Here is a 15,722-nt window from a genome sequence, read left to right as displayed (position 1 = left end):
GTTGACCGTGGTTGGATATAGCCATCATCTGGACCATTTTTTTCCTTATCGACAGAGGGGGCTATGTAACTGTATTTTAGAATCAATGAAGCCTTCCATGAGCGTACACGTACATGTACAGGTATAAATAAAAACCACTGTAAATAACAGGCATAATTTATGCGTGGTGAGTCGCGTTCTGAAATTCTAATCTGTTTGCCACGAGTTGTACAACTCCTAGACGGCAGATGAATAGCATAGCTTAAACATTCTTTACAAATTATTTATAGAAACAGAGTGATAACTGTTTCAGGGAAATTACACCTCGTAGAGAAGACATAGAGATGCACTTTAGACCATTGCTTATAATATTGACGTATGTAGCCGTTTAAGTAATCATCCAGCATTCTATTGAGACAAAACTCTCAAAGCAAATATAAGTTGACCCTGTTTCAAGAGATGTTCTTTTATATAAATTTATCCAGGGTTGCATTAATTAATCACATCATAACGGCAAACTACCTGTTGGCGCGCTTTTTAATTAACCAGATGGCGCGAAATAATTGTTTATCAATACTGTGATGAAGTTGCACGCGTCCCTGGGCAGTTTTTTACATTTGATCTGACACTTATCCGCAGATCGTCTGCAGCCCAGGGTCGCGCAAAATGGAGTGATGTCGTGAGCGGAATTTTACGTGAAGTAATTCAGACGTTATGACTGTCACTTGAATATCTAAGATAGGCAATGACTCTTATACCGCTCAGATTTTTTCGAAGATCTGTAGGAAAATATGAAATAACAACTGGCATTGAGTTTAGATTCTTGAAAATATTTGCAATTTTCATCAACATTAGGCCTATTAGGGTTATGATTAGCCACATACCCTACTTGTGAAGCATCAGCAAAAATCACATTGATTTTCGAAAATATCACACAACAGCCGTTGTTTCGTGTATTATGTACGAAGAAGACCGCTCATTATCATCATGCAGACGCGCGTGTTATGGAGAGCAATTGATACCTATGCCATATGGTATGATGTCTCCGTGTACTCATGCATGAGACAGTATACAGAAACCTTCAACTGTTGTCATTTTGCATAGCCCATAATGTTGGCAAATTGCCAGCCGGCTGGACTAGGTGTGAGCGAGATGAGGAGAAAGAAACTCCTTAAAAACGGGGGGAGGAGGGGTTGCTCATGAATCGTGAAAAGTTGCCATAATTTAGATCTTGTTTCTGGAGCTGATTAACGAAAACTCTTTTAGGGCATGATTTTTGACTTTGAAAAGTGCATCAGACGTCAGTTCCACTGTACCGTTGCCATGCGAACGAGCATTAATGAAGTGGAACGATGGTGCATTATGCAGCGCGGTAGATATTAAACAGTCTTTTGATTAATACCAAGCAAAAAAAAGGTTAAAATGTGTACCCCAGACACAGATTTAACTTTCTTGTGATGAAAGAAAGAGGTGCTAGATGTTCAAGTGCAGGAAACCGCTTAACAGCATTTGCGCTGTTTTCTTAGTGTGCATGCGCTCCAGTGTTTGCGTCGTTTCAGTGTTAGTTTCCCAGCAGTAAAATTAAGTACCATGATTTTTAACAAAGAGATTTATAAATGCATTCAGTGTGTTCAGACTTTGTACTAAACGCGAAGGCTAGCCAACATCTGTGTGTGAGACCAGCTATTCACAAAACCACCTGTAGCGAAAAAAACATTGTGATGGCTTGTCTGGGTAATCTCTGAAGTGGAGGCAAACTCACAAGCACCCAGTTGGAGGGTCATGCCATGCAAACTCGGCAGAAACGCAGATTGATGACAACACACGAAGTTTGTGTTTCTAAAGTGGAGCGAGTACCGGTATTTGGTTAGAAGCCGTAGGGAGTAAACCTGGGGCGTTTGGAGTCTGGTGTTGTGATATGCATTTGGAGCTCTGGACTTGATCGACTCCAGGTAACCGGCTCAAAAATTTGTGGGCACGCGGAATTGCGTCGCTTCTGTTGAAGTACTTCACTGTGGTGTGACGATGAACATTCAGTTCAGTAGGCGGATAGTGACTTCGCAAGCGTTCTGCGCCATACATTGAATATGCGGGTACGGTGTTAACAACCCGAAGGTAATATTGTCAGCTGCAAACTGTGACTCACAGACGAAAATCCCCCGTGTAGCCATATTGCATATTTGCACTGGAGCAGTTGGCAACCTGAACGATGGGCGATTGCGCGGGAAGCGCCGGGCAGTTCTGCCGGAGCTTCTTCGCTCGACTGTCCCGGACCAAGCAGGTCCAGCAGACCACCCTGAGTGCCCGGAGGCAGGAGCGGCCCTCATCACCGGAGGGGGCACGATGTGTCCCCTGCAAGCTGGCTCGGTATGGAGTGGGGCACGGGGGCTCGCTTGCGGTGGGTGTGTTCGTAATTGTCGGGTATGTGGCTGGAGAGTTGACAGGCCCCTCGGCACTGTTGAGCTTGGTGATAGCTGTACTTGCTTGTTTAATCACAGGTAGGTCATTTTTTTACTTTCAAATGATATCTTTTTGATGGTGCATGTTGCTGCAGTGATGTAATTTGTGTCCCTACCCCCATTGTGATTCACGGAGATGCTCTCAATCTCTCCTTTTTAAAGGGGCTCCAGGAATGGGGTTTCGGAAATTTAGCCGGAAAGTGTTCCATACATTTGCTTCACACGTCGACACCCTCCGCACAAGCCCTAGGAAAAATTCAAAGTTTCATTTTCTAAGTAAATACTTCAACATTTCCACTGACCTTTTATTTGAGGACATTTTATCACTTTCTGATGGCTAATAAACTATACTGCAAGGAAAAATTAGTGATGTCCGCATGTGGAACTCTTGCCATTCGGCCTTCCCACGCCGTTAGAACCAATTTATTACCGTATTCCACCTTTTCCTTTTGTTGTACGTCACTGTACTCATGTATTGTGTTCTAAAACCTCTTCTTAACCGAACTCATATTGTCGTAAACAGTTGCTTCTCACTCTGTTCAGCCATCCATAGCTTCAATACAGTATGTACCCGGGGGCCCATACCCGTTCCTACCACAGTGTTGTACCGACAGCATGACGCGACACTTGCAAGAAATTGTCCTCAGAACGCGTTTATCAAACCTCCTGATGCTATCCAGCAACTGAGCAGCTGCTGTGTGTTTCGCATTTTTCCTCCCAAATTCTCAGAGACAACATGGCTGGTTTTTTTTTTTTAATCGATTATAATGACTGCTTGCATTTCAAAGTCTTATGCGTGTTGAGATGGAGAGCAGGCATAAAGTTGGTCATTAACTATCGATCCAACGCGAAAGGATATTTATTATCATTTCGGCGTATGGTGTATACCAGAAGTTAATATTCATGGGCTCATAATGTATAGTTTCAAATCGAGTGGTAATTTTCGATCATCTCAATTCTCAATCCTGCGAAAGGAGAGACAGCAGGGAAAAACGGCCTATGCGATGCGGATTTAATTTTTTTTTAAAGTTTCATTGTTTTCATGAGGAGGCCGTGGATGTACCCTTCAAGTCTTTTAATACTTTCATGGCTGTGTTACAAAAACGTTATGGAAAGTCGCTTGAAGAAAAACTGCGTGCACAGCGCGTCCATGTTCCCAAAGGAAACTTAATGCTATATTCAAAAGGGGGAAAGCGAATATTCGTTTAATCTCATGCAACAAGAGTCCACTCATATAGTCTTCAAAGCGGCTCGAGGCTTCGCCGCTCATAAAATCCAAAGTCCAAATCCAACGAGTCTATAATTCGAAAGTCCTGAGGCGTTTTTGTAACTTTTTGGTACCAGAAATCGCCAGACTAAGCTTGCATACGTGCTTATAAGATAACAGAACACCCCTGGCTGTTCAATAAGCAATACATTTCCTGGTTCATTGCAAAAAATGTGGCGTTAATTGAACACCCTTGGTGTCATTAGAGGACAACACCTACTCTGACATAATCCTTTGATTACACTGAGGATGTTGAATTGACACCAATTTAACACCACAGTTTTTGCAGTAGTTACTACCAATTTGTCCTCTCTTGTAGCGCTACTTCCACTGCATCCACGCACAGGTTCATCGTGGATTATAAAGCAACAAGGGGATTTCTTTTTGTTAATCCTAGAGCACCCAGTGGCTCTCCCGGAAATGTCATTCAATTGAGAGAGCTTAAACAATATTACTCTGGCTTAACATCCCATGGTCAGAACATTACCTTGATAATTCATGCGTATGTAAAGGATTCTGACATAAACTAGATATTTGATTTCCTGAACATCTGCAGATTTATCATACACAAAACCTGAGACGCCTGGTCTTCCCTTGCTGACATCACTTTATGTGTGTAATTATTCTTGTCAGTTTTTTCGCGCACCTTGCAATGTAAACAGAACAAAAATACAGAAAAATGTGCTGGTATTTCATCAAGTGGCACATTGGTCGTCATAGAATTAAGTATACCCATTTGTTTGAAAAGGGCGAGGGGCCCAAGAGACGTTATTCCATTCAATTCAATGCAACATGTATTTTGTTTAGTTGGTGCTGCTGAATTCGCGTATAATTGGCCGCATTGCACCGTATATTCGTTGGAAACCAAGAGGTGAAACGTAATACCCCGAATCCACAGGCGTAAATCCCCGGGGGATGGGGGTATATATACCCCCAGGCTTTTTTGTGATGAGCACAAAAATTACAGCGGATTTTGAAGAATTTTCAGAATTTCCCAACTATTAGAATGTTTTCAATATCACTGAAAAGGGAAAGCAATTTTAAAAAGTCTAACTATACCATTCTGATGTAGGATTCTGCATGAATTTGATACACATTACAGATGTACATTTTTATCGTGAACATCACCCCCATACAGTGTGTATGGTGCCCCCTCCCCGTTTTTCAAATTTCCATGGCCGGGAAAGTCATACCCCACCTCCCCCCCCCCCCAATTTCCAACACAGATTTACGAGACTTATTGCATGGTGCCAAACCTCAGAACAACAAAAGCTGAAATATGAAATAGTGATCGATGCAAAACAAAAACAAATATGTCATTCTGCTGCGGTTATTATCGTGAGAGCTTCCTTTATTATGCTAGGGCTACACCATCTGCGTGCAACAGTCTGTTGGCGTCGGGTACCATTTCGCATCTTCGGTGTTTCCTAGCTGTATGATACCAAGTTGGGTCGTAGGGTCATGACGTATGTGCCACGTATTCAGGTGTAGTTAAATGTTGCTTCTGAAAAATTCTGTTGCGAAGATGTAAATGTGCACCATTTTCTAGCTATCAGGCTTTTCGCATTATTTTTTTGTATTCAGAACCGTTTATTTTGCATGTTATACGCGCTCTGTGTTCGGCTTTTTGTTCAAATAAATGCTTCTTTATGACTATTCCGTTCCATTTGGATGAAGTGTTAACTCAACCGAGATAAAACAAACACACACGTTCTTAACACAGTGACATGCGGGTGAGAAAGGATACACCATACCCTTTCATTGCGGTCTAAAGTAACGCTTGCGTATCGTCAATGGCCATGAGTTAGCTAGTCATAAAAAACAGAGGCAAAGCCTAAGCTACCAGCACATGAAAGAAGAAAACGAATTCATTAGCCAAATGAGCCAGTTCTGCTGGCTTATATCTCACATATTAATAATTAAGGATTAATGGACACCCTTCAATGGGTGCTTACAAGAACGTCGTCAGGGGGTTAAGACCTGGCCTGACTGACTCCTCTGCTGAGCTCCGTCTCCCTACACGAAGAAATGGTAGCACACGAGGAAATTTCACAGCGGTCATTGGAACACTGGCAGTTCTCTGCTCATGTGCATGCACGTCAGTGTTTGATTTGACAGAACCCAGTGAATATGCACGATATTCATGAATTAATCCTCAATCCATTTTGGCCGCGGGTTATTTGTTAAACCCACCGTGAAACCACTTGGCCTCTGGAGAAGTGGCACAACCTCTCCGCTCAGTTGGTTCTTCAATTCCATGGTTTAAGGATGTTAAATTCATGTGTGTGTGTTTTTTTCAGACTTGGGGTGGATTAAAGTTTTTCTTTATTTTCTGGTCAATTTGATTCATATTTAGTAAAAACTGTTGGAATTCATTCGAAGTTAAACTTGAAAAATCTTTGTATCAAAAACATTACGTATTTGTCATGCTTGATCAACTGACTTTTTTCATTGGGCGAAAATTTCTCGTTCAACATCAGATATTTCAGGAAACTCAATTTTGCTTAAATTAAAATAAAATAGCACGTGATATGATGTAGTTTAAGCCGCAACCTAATCTGTTCATGAATAGATATTTTTAAAACAGCATTGTCCATAATTCTCTACTAATCCTGCACGAGATGGGTCAAACATTTTATTTTTAAAAGTTCTCTCAATAAGCGGTGTTTCCAGAGCTGGATTTTTAAAACATAATAAAAGTGTTTTCATGATTATTCTCTGAATAACATCATTTTAATATGCATGCGCATTATGCATTTGCTTAAAACCAGACAGACGCAACAGCTGCTTCGCTGTCGTGCTATATTTAGCGACGGCTATACCTTACGTCATAAACACAGAACGTCAACCTGCCGTGCGCCTACAGTGTTACATTTGTAATGCATCCCCGGGCATGGTGTCGCAGGTATATTGGGGTGTTTGCTTAAGGAAAACGTGTATTGGGTCATGCTGCAATTTGTTTGAGTATCCCTCCTTCATTGATATGTGGCCCTTTAAAAATGTAACAGAGAGCATATTGAATTACTTTTGTCGTGGTTATGCCTAAAATGTGCTGGAATATTCAGTAAGGTATACACTATATGCCAATGCCGTAACCAGGACAACTTCCTCGCCGCGATTCTGTAAACGCACATGATGATTTGACAAGAATCGAGCTTTAAAGTCAGTGATGCAAGTCATTTTTTTCAGCTGTCCTCGACCTTTTCCCTACAAAAAGTACAGCTGAGGTCTACGAACATGTTTGACCTTATATCTGACAGACAGGAGCTTGCAGATCCTCCAAGAACTTTGAAATTTGCAAAGACGTGTTTTGCTGTCTCTGCAGACTAGAAGAAACTTTTCTGTCTTTCGTCGCTTTTGTCTCAGTAAAAGGGGTAGATTTTAGAAGAAAAAAAAATCAAGAAGAAGACTTTTAAAGGGTATCCGTTTGGTTTCAGAGGCTCTTTTACAAAGAAACTGAAATTAAACAAAGCATTTGGTAATTAGGCAGTTATTGTGAATTCTGGATGTCCCATTGTTTTATTTATGCAGGGTATTGCTACGCCGAATACACGTCGCACTACCCGACGAGATCAATGCCTGCCTCGCCGTACCACTATATCTACATGCTGTCAGGAGAGTTTCCCGCCGTCGTGGGGTGTTGGTGCCAAATTTTAGTCTATCTCACCGTCTCCGCGTTGCTTGGCCGATCCATCAGTTCCAATTTCGATTACATAATCGGCAACCCGATCCAGAACTTCACAATTGTTGCGCTGGAGGACACTGCCGCTTCGGTGTACATTCCGGAGCCTGACTTGTTGGCCTTGGCTGTGGTCGTGGTAGTTGCGCTGCTGGTGTCCGTCGGTGGGAAACCATCGTCTCTCTCCAACGCGATTTTCAGCGTGGTATCTTGCATCTTGGTGTTGGCGATTATTGTTTTGGCGGGAATCCAGTTGACCAATCAGCGCTTTCAACTTACAGCTAACATATTTCCCGAGGGACACAAAGGGGTAAGTTGAATGTGTAAATTAGTAGTTTTTATGTTGTTTATGAGCGTATGATAAAATATTTTTCATCAGGACGAGTATAATGATTGCGGAGAATATTTAGCCAATGTTGGTGCTACCGCTTCGTGTACTAGCAACTGCGAGCTGGCGAAGACCTCTGCCTGGTTGTAAACGCAAGATTTGCAGTGGCGCGCCCTAATATTCATTTTCCGAGCTAAATTTTAACAAAATTCATACTAGTCGTAACAGTCCATCAAGGCCAGATTTTTTAACCATTTGAAAATCAAATCACATCCTGTTTGTTCACAGAAAGGTATAACTCTCTAATCCTCCGATGGTTATAAATCCATTCAGATCATTTGTGGATGATTGCTTCGAAGCGTAATCAGAGGGAATTCAAATGCAGTTTAGAATTCAAAACGTGGAGATATCAGTTGTTATACAGTCACTATAATAGGATATTCAGTCTCCAAAAAGCCAACCGTTTCAAAAGGACCATTCGTGCACTGCCAAATTGTGGATAGATACTTAATGGTTTGGCACGTACGTGCCCGCAAAAAAAATGACATTATGTAATTAGTTGCGTCATCAACCGAATTTGTCCCACTCGCAAAACACTGCAATTCTTTGAAACAAGTAGTCTTGGTAACTTGCCAACCATCATATTTGCAATGCCCGCATTTTTAACTGCTGGAAGAATGTGCACCGCTGCCAAAGTACCGACGGAGATAAATTATTTCCGAATTTATTAGATGTCGACGGTCGGTAAAGAAGATATGGTATTTGTCAGGATCATTTAACATTTGAAAGAAATCTATAGATTCCTGTTGAGAATGCACACCTGAACATTAAACTGACTGAATCCAATTCATTCATGAACGTGTATCTAAAAAAAGGACCATGCTGTTTTGAGTGCTTGTTTCAAGGATCGTGTAGTGTGAGGCCGGTAATGATGTCCGCCCTGCGCTGAAGTGCACCGTCACCGGCATGTATGTTCACCTTTTTCACTTAGTTTGTGCGCATGCGCTAAAATTCGGCAAAGTCATGGTCACTGTCTATTGCTTGTTAAAATGTCGACGCCAGTCAGCAAACAACTATACCAAAATCCATTTGCGGTGATCTTCCGCACTGTGTAAAAGTTTGCTGAATTTATACCAGAGAAATATAATCAGGCTTCAGATTTCATTTTATGATGTGTTTCCTGTTAATCGTAAGTGACATTTGGGAGAAAATGGGGTGAAAGTTGTTTGTGTGTGTCACATTTCCGAACGTAAAAAGAATTGTTCTCCAGGTTTTCCACACATGCTGCGTATCTTTATAATTGAAAAGAGTGTAATTCGTTAGTTCCTTCGTTAGTCCTATCAATTTTAACTTTGGCTCTCTTTCGAGACACCAATCCAAGGGGTACTGCCGTTTTGCCTAGTGATTCAACTTGTTTTTTGTCTCTCACAACAGGTGTTCCGTGGGGCGGCAGTTTTAATTTTTCTCTTCAGTAGTTATGACGTCATTTCAACGTCATCAAAAAGCTCGGGTTCGTCTTCCTCCCAAATTGCCCACGCCCTGGCGTTGTCGTCCATAATTAACTTAGTTTTCTACTTGGTGCTGGCCATGTTTTGTGTCTTAGTGGTGCCGTTCTCTTGGACGAACGAGGAGCCCATTATGGCAAGACTCTTTGGTATCCAGTGGGGGAACTGGGCCATGTATACAGTCGGGATAAGTGCAATACTCTGTCTGGGCTCTGCCCTTTTTAATAACATGTGCTCGCTGGTGTACAGCGTGTTTCTGCTAGGAAACGACGGGCTTGCGTTCCGATTCCTGGGTAAACTCGTCTCCAGACTCCAGTCGCCATTTTTAACGGCTGTCATCTTTGGGATAATCTGCGGAATAGTGGCAGTTGTGTTGAATCAGGAAACGCTCCTGGAATTGATGGCAGTAGGACTGTTGGTGAAACAGCTTCTCGTCTGCGCATGCACCCTTTCCCACAGGTATCAGAAGATTAAGTTCGACGTCAATGAAAACATCAACCTGGAAGACATCTTGAGAAACGGCGAAATGACAACCCCAGAAACCGAGGGCAAGACGGAGCCCGTTCAGAGAAACGGTGGTCCACATCACCACGCCAAACGCAAGGCACTGCCGAGGCCCGAACCCGAAGAGCGGCCCTCAGCGGAGGGAAAGACCGAGAAAGGCAATTCACCTGCGGTGGTTGACGCCTCACAGAGCAACGGAAAATCGGTGCGATTCCGGGACGAGACGTCGGACAGCTCCGGTGGCTCTGACATCGAGGAGACGGACATTGACGCCATCGTGGAAGAGTACCAAGACAGGCTGCGCTTGGCTTCTGTTAAACATCTCGAAAGCCCGCACAGCAGCCGCAATAAAGTAAAAAGTCCCACTATGTTCACCTCCAACATCGCAGCTGGATTTTCCCTTCTGGTTTGTCTCTGGATAGCCGTCATGGCCGCCATTTTGACGCAACGCGTTCCGTACGTGCAGGAAGTGGAACCATGGACCATATCTGGCTCGTTTGTCGTCTTGGTCGCCATCATTGTTTGTCTCGTGGTGATTGTTACCCAACCACGCAGGGAGGTGAAACCCATCTTCATGACGCCACTCTTTCCCCTCCTGCCGCTTTTAGGGATTTCAGCAAATATTTGTCTACTGTTCTTTGTAAGTGCCAAGACCTGGCTTATCTTTGTGGTTTGGCTCATCCTTGGTAAGTGAGAATAAATTATTTTGTGTATATTCAGAGCCACCCAAGCGTTTCAATATAACCCCGTCAAACAAAATCCAATCATTTTTCCCCACAGGTGACCCAAAACGCCCTTGGGGAGACCCTGGCTGAAAACTATTTTCAAGTTGATTTTTCTGTTTGTGCACGTGTACCGTAATTATTGCGCTTGCAACCCAGTGAGCCCTCGATGTAACGACCCATAATACCCACCTCACGACTTATCCTCTGGACTGAACCTAATTCGACTTTTCTTACTACGCCAATAACAAACCCCACAACATCTGAGCATATCCAGTTGATTGAACACAATCAATTTTCCTATCCGATCGTTCACAAAATATTAATGGAGCATTGGAGTTAACACTGACCTTTGCTAAATACTTAAACAGGTGTCGATCACGCACTAAAGTCTTACCTGTGAAAACAATTTGAGGATAGGACTGGCCTATAATAAAACATTTAAAATTCAACACAGAGGTCATTGTTCGTCCATATCGAATAACAGTGGTCATTGTTACACTACACAATACGGACTAGGAAAACGTGATATCGGCGTTCACTGAAAACCACCAAAGGTCAGTTGGTCTGTGGATCATAATCGATATCGACCTTCAATGACTTTATTGATTGGGTAACAGTGTCAATACATTCTATATTTAGATCACCGACCTTGCTGAAATGCAGTAACGTCATTCTTCTGATAATCCCCTGGTGTAACAAATCGAATAATTTCTATCAGTTCCTTGTGGGACTGTGGTCCTAGTTTCTATCAACTAAAAGTGCAGTTTGTAATTATATTTGACGAGTGAAGTGATCGACTAATTTCTATCAGTTCCTTGTGGGACTGTGGTCCTAGTTGCTGTCAACTAAAAGTGCAGTTTGTAATTATAGTTGACGAGTGAAGTGATCGACTAATTTCTATCAGTTCCTTGTGGGACTGTGGTCCTAGTTGCTGTCAACTAAAAGTGCAGTTTGTAATTATATTTGACGAGTGCAGTGATCGACTAATTTCTATCAGTTCCTTGTGGGACTGTGGTCCTAGTTGCTGTCAACTAAAAGTGCAGTTTGTAATTATAGTTGACGAGTGCAGTGATCGACTAATTTAGAGTTATCGGTACCTGAACATCATAGACTGAAACCCTGGTCGAAGCTTGGACTGGAACTAAGTTGTTGATATTGTGAGCGCCATTACTAATTGCCGATTTAATTTCGATGTAAACTGTCTTCGTTTACCTCATACTTGTGCCGATTTTATCAGGGTGGATGAGCCCTTATCAATGTTAAGTTAGAAGCTACTCCTACACACGGACGGCTACACCTGTTTTGGTTTGTGCCTTGTCACACTACTGAAGTCTGACTATATTTCCCCCCATTTATAACTTTTGCAGGCCCTAGTTTTTTTCGGCATTCTCGGTCGTTTCATTTAGTCCAAAGATCAGCCAATACCTCTTCACGTTAACCGACTTTCTAGCATTCATTCCTTACTCCGTGTGCATAGGTCTGTGCGTGTACTTCTGTTACGGTATTTGTCACAGTGTGGAGGCGAGAAGATATTCTTGCCGACTGCCCGATGAGGAACGCATTCTTCTGCCGTCTATTCCCGAACAGGCTATGCACCAGGAATTCGTAAAGGGACAGATGCCGAAGCGCCAAAACATTGGGTATAAAGATTTTCATGAGACACCTTAGTCTAACAGCTGAGATCGGCCTGTATGATGACTGTCCTCTTTAAGCGGCGGAAATTGGGCAAAGTTGACCAGAGCATTTCCGTTCTTACACTAAAGTTATGTTCTTCCAAAGTTTTTTGTGCTTGGAATTTGCTGTTATACATGTACTCTTATAGGCCCTAATGCTGGTTTTGTTGGTTTGTTCTTGACATGAGTTTGCATTTTTGTTTTGCACGAAGCAATGCTTGATGATTTTATTCCTCCAAAATTTAAACTTTTTATTCTGTTACCAGAGTTCGTGCATTTTTTATTTTTGACTTTTGCATCAATATACTTAGCAAATTTGAAACTCACGTTGTTCATTTTCGCACGATAATATGCACCATGGGTCTTCCACTTAGTTTAAGCGGAGAAACATTTAGAAGTCATGATTATATGAAATTTTGAGAATTTTGTTTTAATGTACATCAGAGCACATTTTCAACTGTGCCTTTATGACTGTTAATGTGAATCAAGTTGTTTGTATTTAACCTAAAAAAAAGTCTCTTCGAAAATTGGTTGAAGAAGTAGAAAGTGTTTATCAGTACCAATATTAAAAAGGCATATTGTGTGGAAGTTATTTGTACAAAATGTTGTGGTAAAGTGTTTGGAGTTTCGCGTAGCAAGCTATGTGGTCATTTGAAATTTCTGGCGTTTCAAGTGTCGCGTATGTACCATGCAAATGCCTTTTGTTCCGTTCACGATTGCAAAATGCTTCTCCACTTCCTTACTTGCAAAATATTCTTGAGAATGTATTTTACATTATTGCCAGATTTGAGCTATTGAGAAATTATATGTATTAAGAATTATACAAAAATATTAATTACCCTAATTTTAGAACAAAATACCCATTTTTATATAAAAACCATATTATTTGGATCAAACGAAGATGTACTACGACTTAAGTGAAAATTGTGAGATCATATTATTATTGTATGCACTGAAATCGACTGATTGATCGATTGGTTTAATGATTAGTCGATCAATCAGTAAGCCGAATCGAAGCCATCTAAAAGCCGTTAACCATTGTTGCAATGTTAAGACTTGGTTCTTAAGTCTCTTTTCATCAGTTATCTTTTAGTTGTCAGGTTTATTGTGTTGAGTTTTAGTGTATACCACCAGAGCTAACAAACGTTTTTAGAATTCTGATTTTTTTCGTTAAATATTTGTTCTGGTTTGTCATTCCTTCGAATTTCATTCGTAGTTTTCTATTTGCTTGATGTGACGATTTTGTAATAGATTTGCGGATATTTGGCAGCAGTATTAGTTAAATATTTCAGATTTAATGTTTATGTGTAGTACTTCTTTCTGAGGAGAAATGTAGTGTTGCACGTGAAGAATTCATTGTCACGTGACTCACGTCACCGCGTTGCGACTGTGACATATCTGTTATAAATTCAGCGCTGGGAAAAGTGTGAGGTTGGTCAACTAGCAATTTTATCTTTACGAAACCTTTCAAATCAGTAAACAGATATATTTGTAACGTTTTGTTGCTGTTGTTTCCTTCCAAATGACAGTTGAATTCAGTTTGGTAAGTATGAATTCATCACAGTTTTCGTACTTAGTTTTTTACCGTCTTAATTTGACAAAATTTTCTTGAATAAGTATTTCTTGAATTATTGGATGAAGAGGGCGTTGCTCATTGTTTAAAGTCGCGAGAATAGGTCGAAAACAAAGACTTCAAAATGCTGATCTAAACGCCACCGTGCGACAAGGGAACAAAAACTGAGAAATACAGACAGTGTTTGAGGCGTATAACACATTCTGACAAAGTTCTAAATATACCAGACATTCATTCATTATTTATTTATTTCATCAGGAAGATTAAACAACTATATACACAAAACACAAAACTTACAAAAATTACACAGTTACTTTGAAAGGACCAAAAAACATTAAAAGACTGGAATAAAAACTCTAACGTCAAAATTAACTATGTCCCTGCGGGATTGTTAAGAAGTAACCTTAATACGGCCGTTTCCCAAGAGTGCGCCACCAAGAGTTTGCAATGTGTTGGCCAATCACAGTGCGCAAAATTTGTCGACCCAATGCGCGTTTAGAAAGGGTCGACAAATTTCGCGCGTTATGATCGGCCAACGCGTTGCAAACTCTTGGTGGTGCACTATTGTGAATCGCCCATATTACTTTTTACACTCTACCTTAGCATGTATCACACTCTATATTGTACAAAAATCTATAAGTAATGCATAATTCAACATTAGTTCGGTAGAAATCGTTCTGGTGAAATACGTTTATCATTTCTGAAGTATGCAAAAGGTCTCCAGCCAGCCACGTGTTCCGTCGATACTGTGTTTTCATTCACAGTGAACAGCGCCCTCTTGTTTCTGATTTTCGTGTTCATTGTGTATGTTTTTAAAATTTCCTGAATTGATTTCACACATTGTGTACTCTTTTAGATTAAGCCGCACACGCATTGTGTAATTTACTCGGAAGGTGCTAAGGGCATTTTTTCGTATTTGAAATAAACGATGGCATTATCTTGTCTTTTTTTTTGTTCGAGCGAATATGACGTGTTGCATTAGTGGTTTCTTGCTGAGTCTCATGGAGTCCCAATGATGAATACCGGGCTAATAAGCCACTTGCGAGTTAAATTTGAATAAAATCTGGTACACTGTGTTATCCGATTGCACAGAAACGTAACAATTTAAATTCCCCAGACTGAAAACACTGTCGCTATGCATCGTGATTCGGGGTAAGCTTTTACATAGTGACCACCATCTCTGGGCTGGTTCCTTTGTGCCGTTCCTAACCACTGAGAACAGCGTATTGTTGCAAGGCGTCTCTTATGTAACTAAGCAAAAGCTTGCCCCGAATCACGAGGTAAAGCAACAGTGGTTTTAGTATGGAGAATTCAAGTTTTTATGTTTGCGTGAATTTAAAGAACTCAGTGTACCAGATTGATTCAAATTTAACTCGCAAATGGCTTATTTGCAGATGTATCAACGCCCGACGCAAACAGTCATGGAGTGATACGTGTTCAGATACATTACTCGTTTTCTTCTTTCAGTATTCGGAAGCTGAAGGATGCCATAACCTACAGCCGTTGATTGGTATTTCGCCTGTCTTGGATTTCGAAAGTAAAGGTTTGCAATTGCATAGTTCGTGCTAGTTACTCGAAGTGGACCCATTCACGCATGTATGGGCGAGCGCCGCAAGCTATCTCCTCTCCTTACTCATATTATTAACGACGACTGGATGTGAATAATTTAAAATATATGAATATTTAAATAGGGTCGTAAAGATTCTATATTCAGCACCATGCAGGAGAAAAATGGCGGGGCAACTATTGAACATAAATTATCTGCCATAATCTCCTTTCTGTTGGGACGTGGAAATTTCAACCCATTCGGATTCTCGAACACAAAATGGCGACGTCTAATGGAAATCAGGTTCATTACTAGGAAAAAATTACGTGGTTGTGTTGAGTGGTTATAAATAGTGCAAAGGGGTAAAATTGAACTAAATGTGATTACCGTCCTTTTTCTTTATAAACATGTTGGAGAACTAAAATTACATGTACATGATGTGTATTGAATTGGGGAAATAGCAAAGAAATTTAGAAGCACGAAA

At 41.1% G+C, this 15,722-nt stretch overlaps 1 protein-coding gene across 3 annotated transcripts; it reads left to right on the top strand.

The window, feature by feature from the left end:
* Positions 1 to 1,165: 1,165 nt before the first annotated feature.
* Positions 1,166 to 14,656, top strand: LOC110979088 (high affinity cationic amino acid transporter 1-like). Of its 3 annotated transcripts, none has more exons than XM_022234609.2 (4): positions 1,166 to 2,477; positions 7,237 to 7,694; positions 9,147 to 10,407; positions 11,924 to 14,656. In XM_022234609.2, exons 1-4 carry the CDS (start codon positions 2,189 to 2,191, stop codon positions 12,112 to 12,114), a joined length of 2,199 nt encoding a protein of 732 aa, XP_022090301.2. In that variant the 5' UTR covers positions 1,166 to 2,188; the 3' UTR covers positions 12,115 to 14,656. The 3 variants fall into 3 exon arrangements, with proteins under 3 accessions (XP_022090301.2, XP_022090302.2, XP_087003558.1); XM_022234610.2 differs by lacking the exon at positions 1,166 to 2,477 and adding an exon at positions 6,506 to 6,610; XM_087147432.1 differs by lacking the exon at positions 1,166 to 2,477 and adding an exon at positions 6,642 to 6,774.
* The last annotated feature ends 1,066 nt before the right edge of the window (positions 14,657 to 15,722 follow it).

This window comes from Acanthaster planci, linkage group LG16 (genome assembly GCF_054643075.1).
Source record: "Acanthaster planci isolate LZ-2023a linkage group LG16, COTS_SCS, whole genome shotgun sequence".
In the NCBI taxonomy this organism is placed as follows: Eukaryota; Metazoa; Echinodermata; class Asteroidea; order Valvatida; family Acanthasteridae; genus Acanthaster; species Acanthaster planci.
The sequence above is the reverse complement of the archived record's forward strand: the minus strand, read 5'-3'. Positions and strand labels throughout refer to the sequence as shown.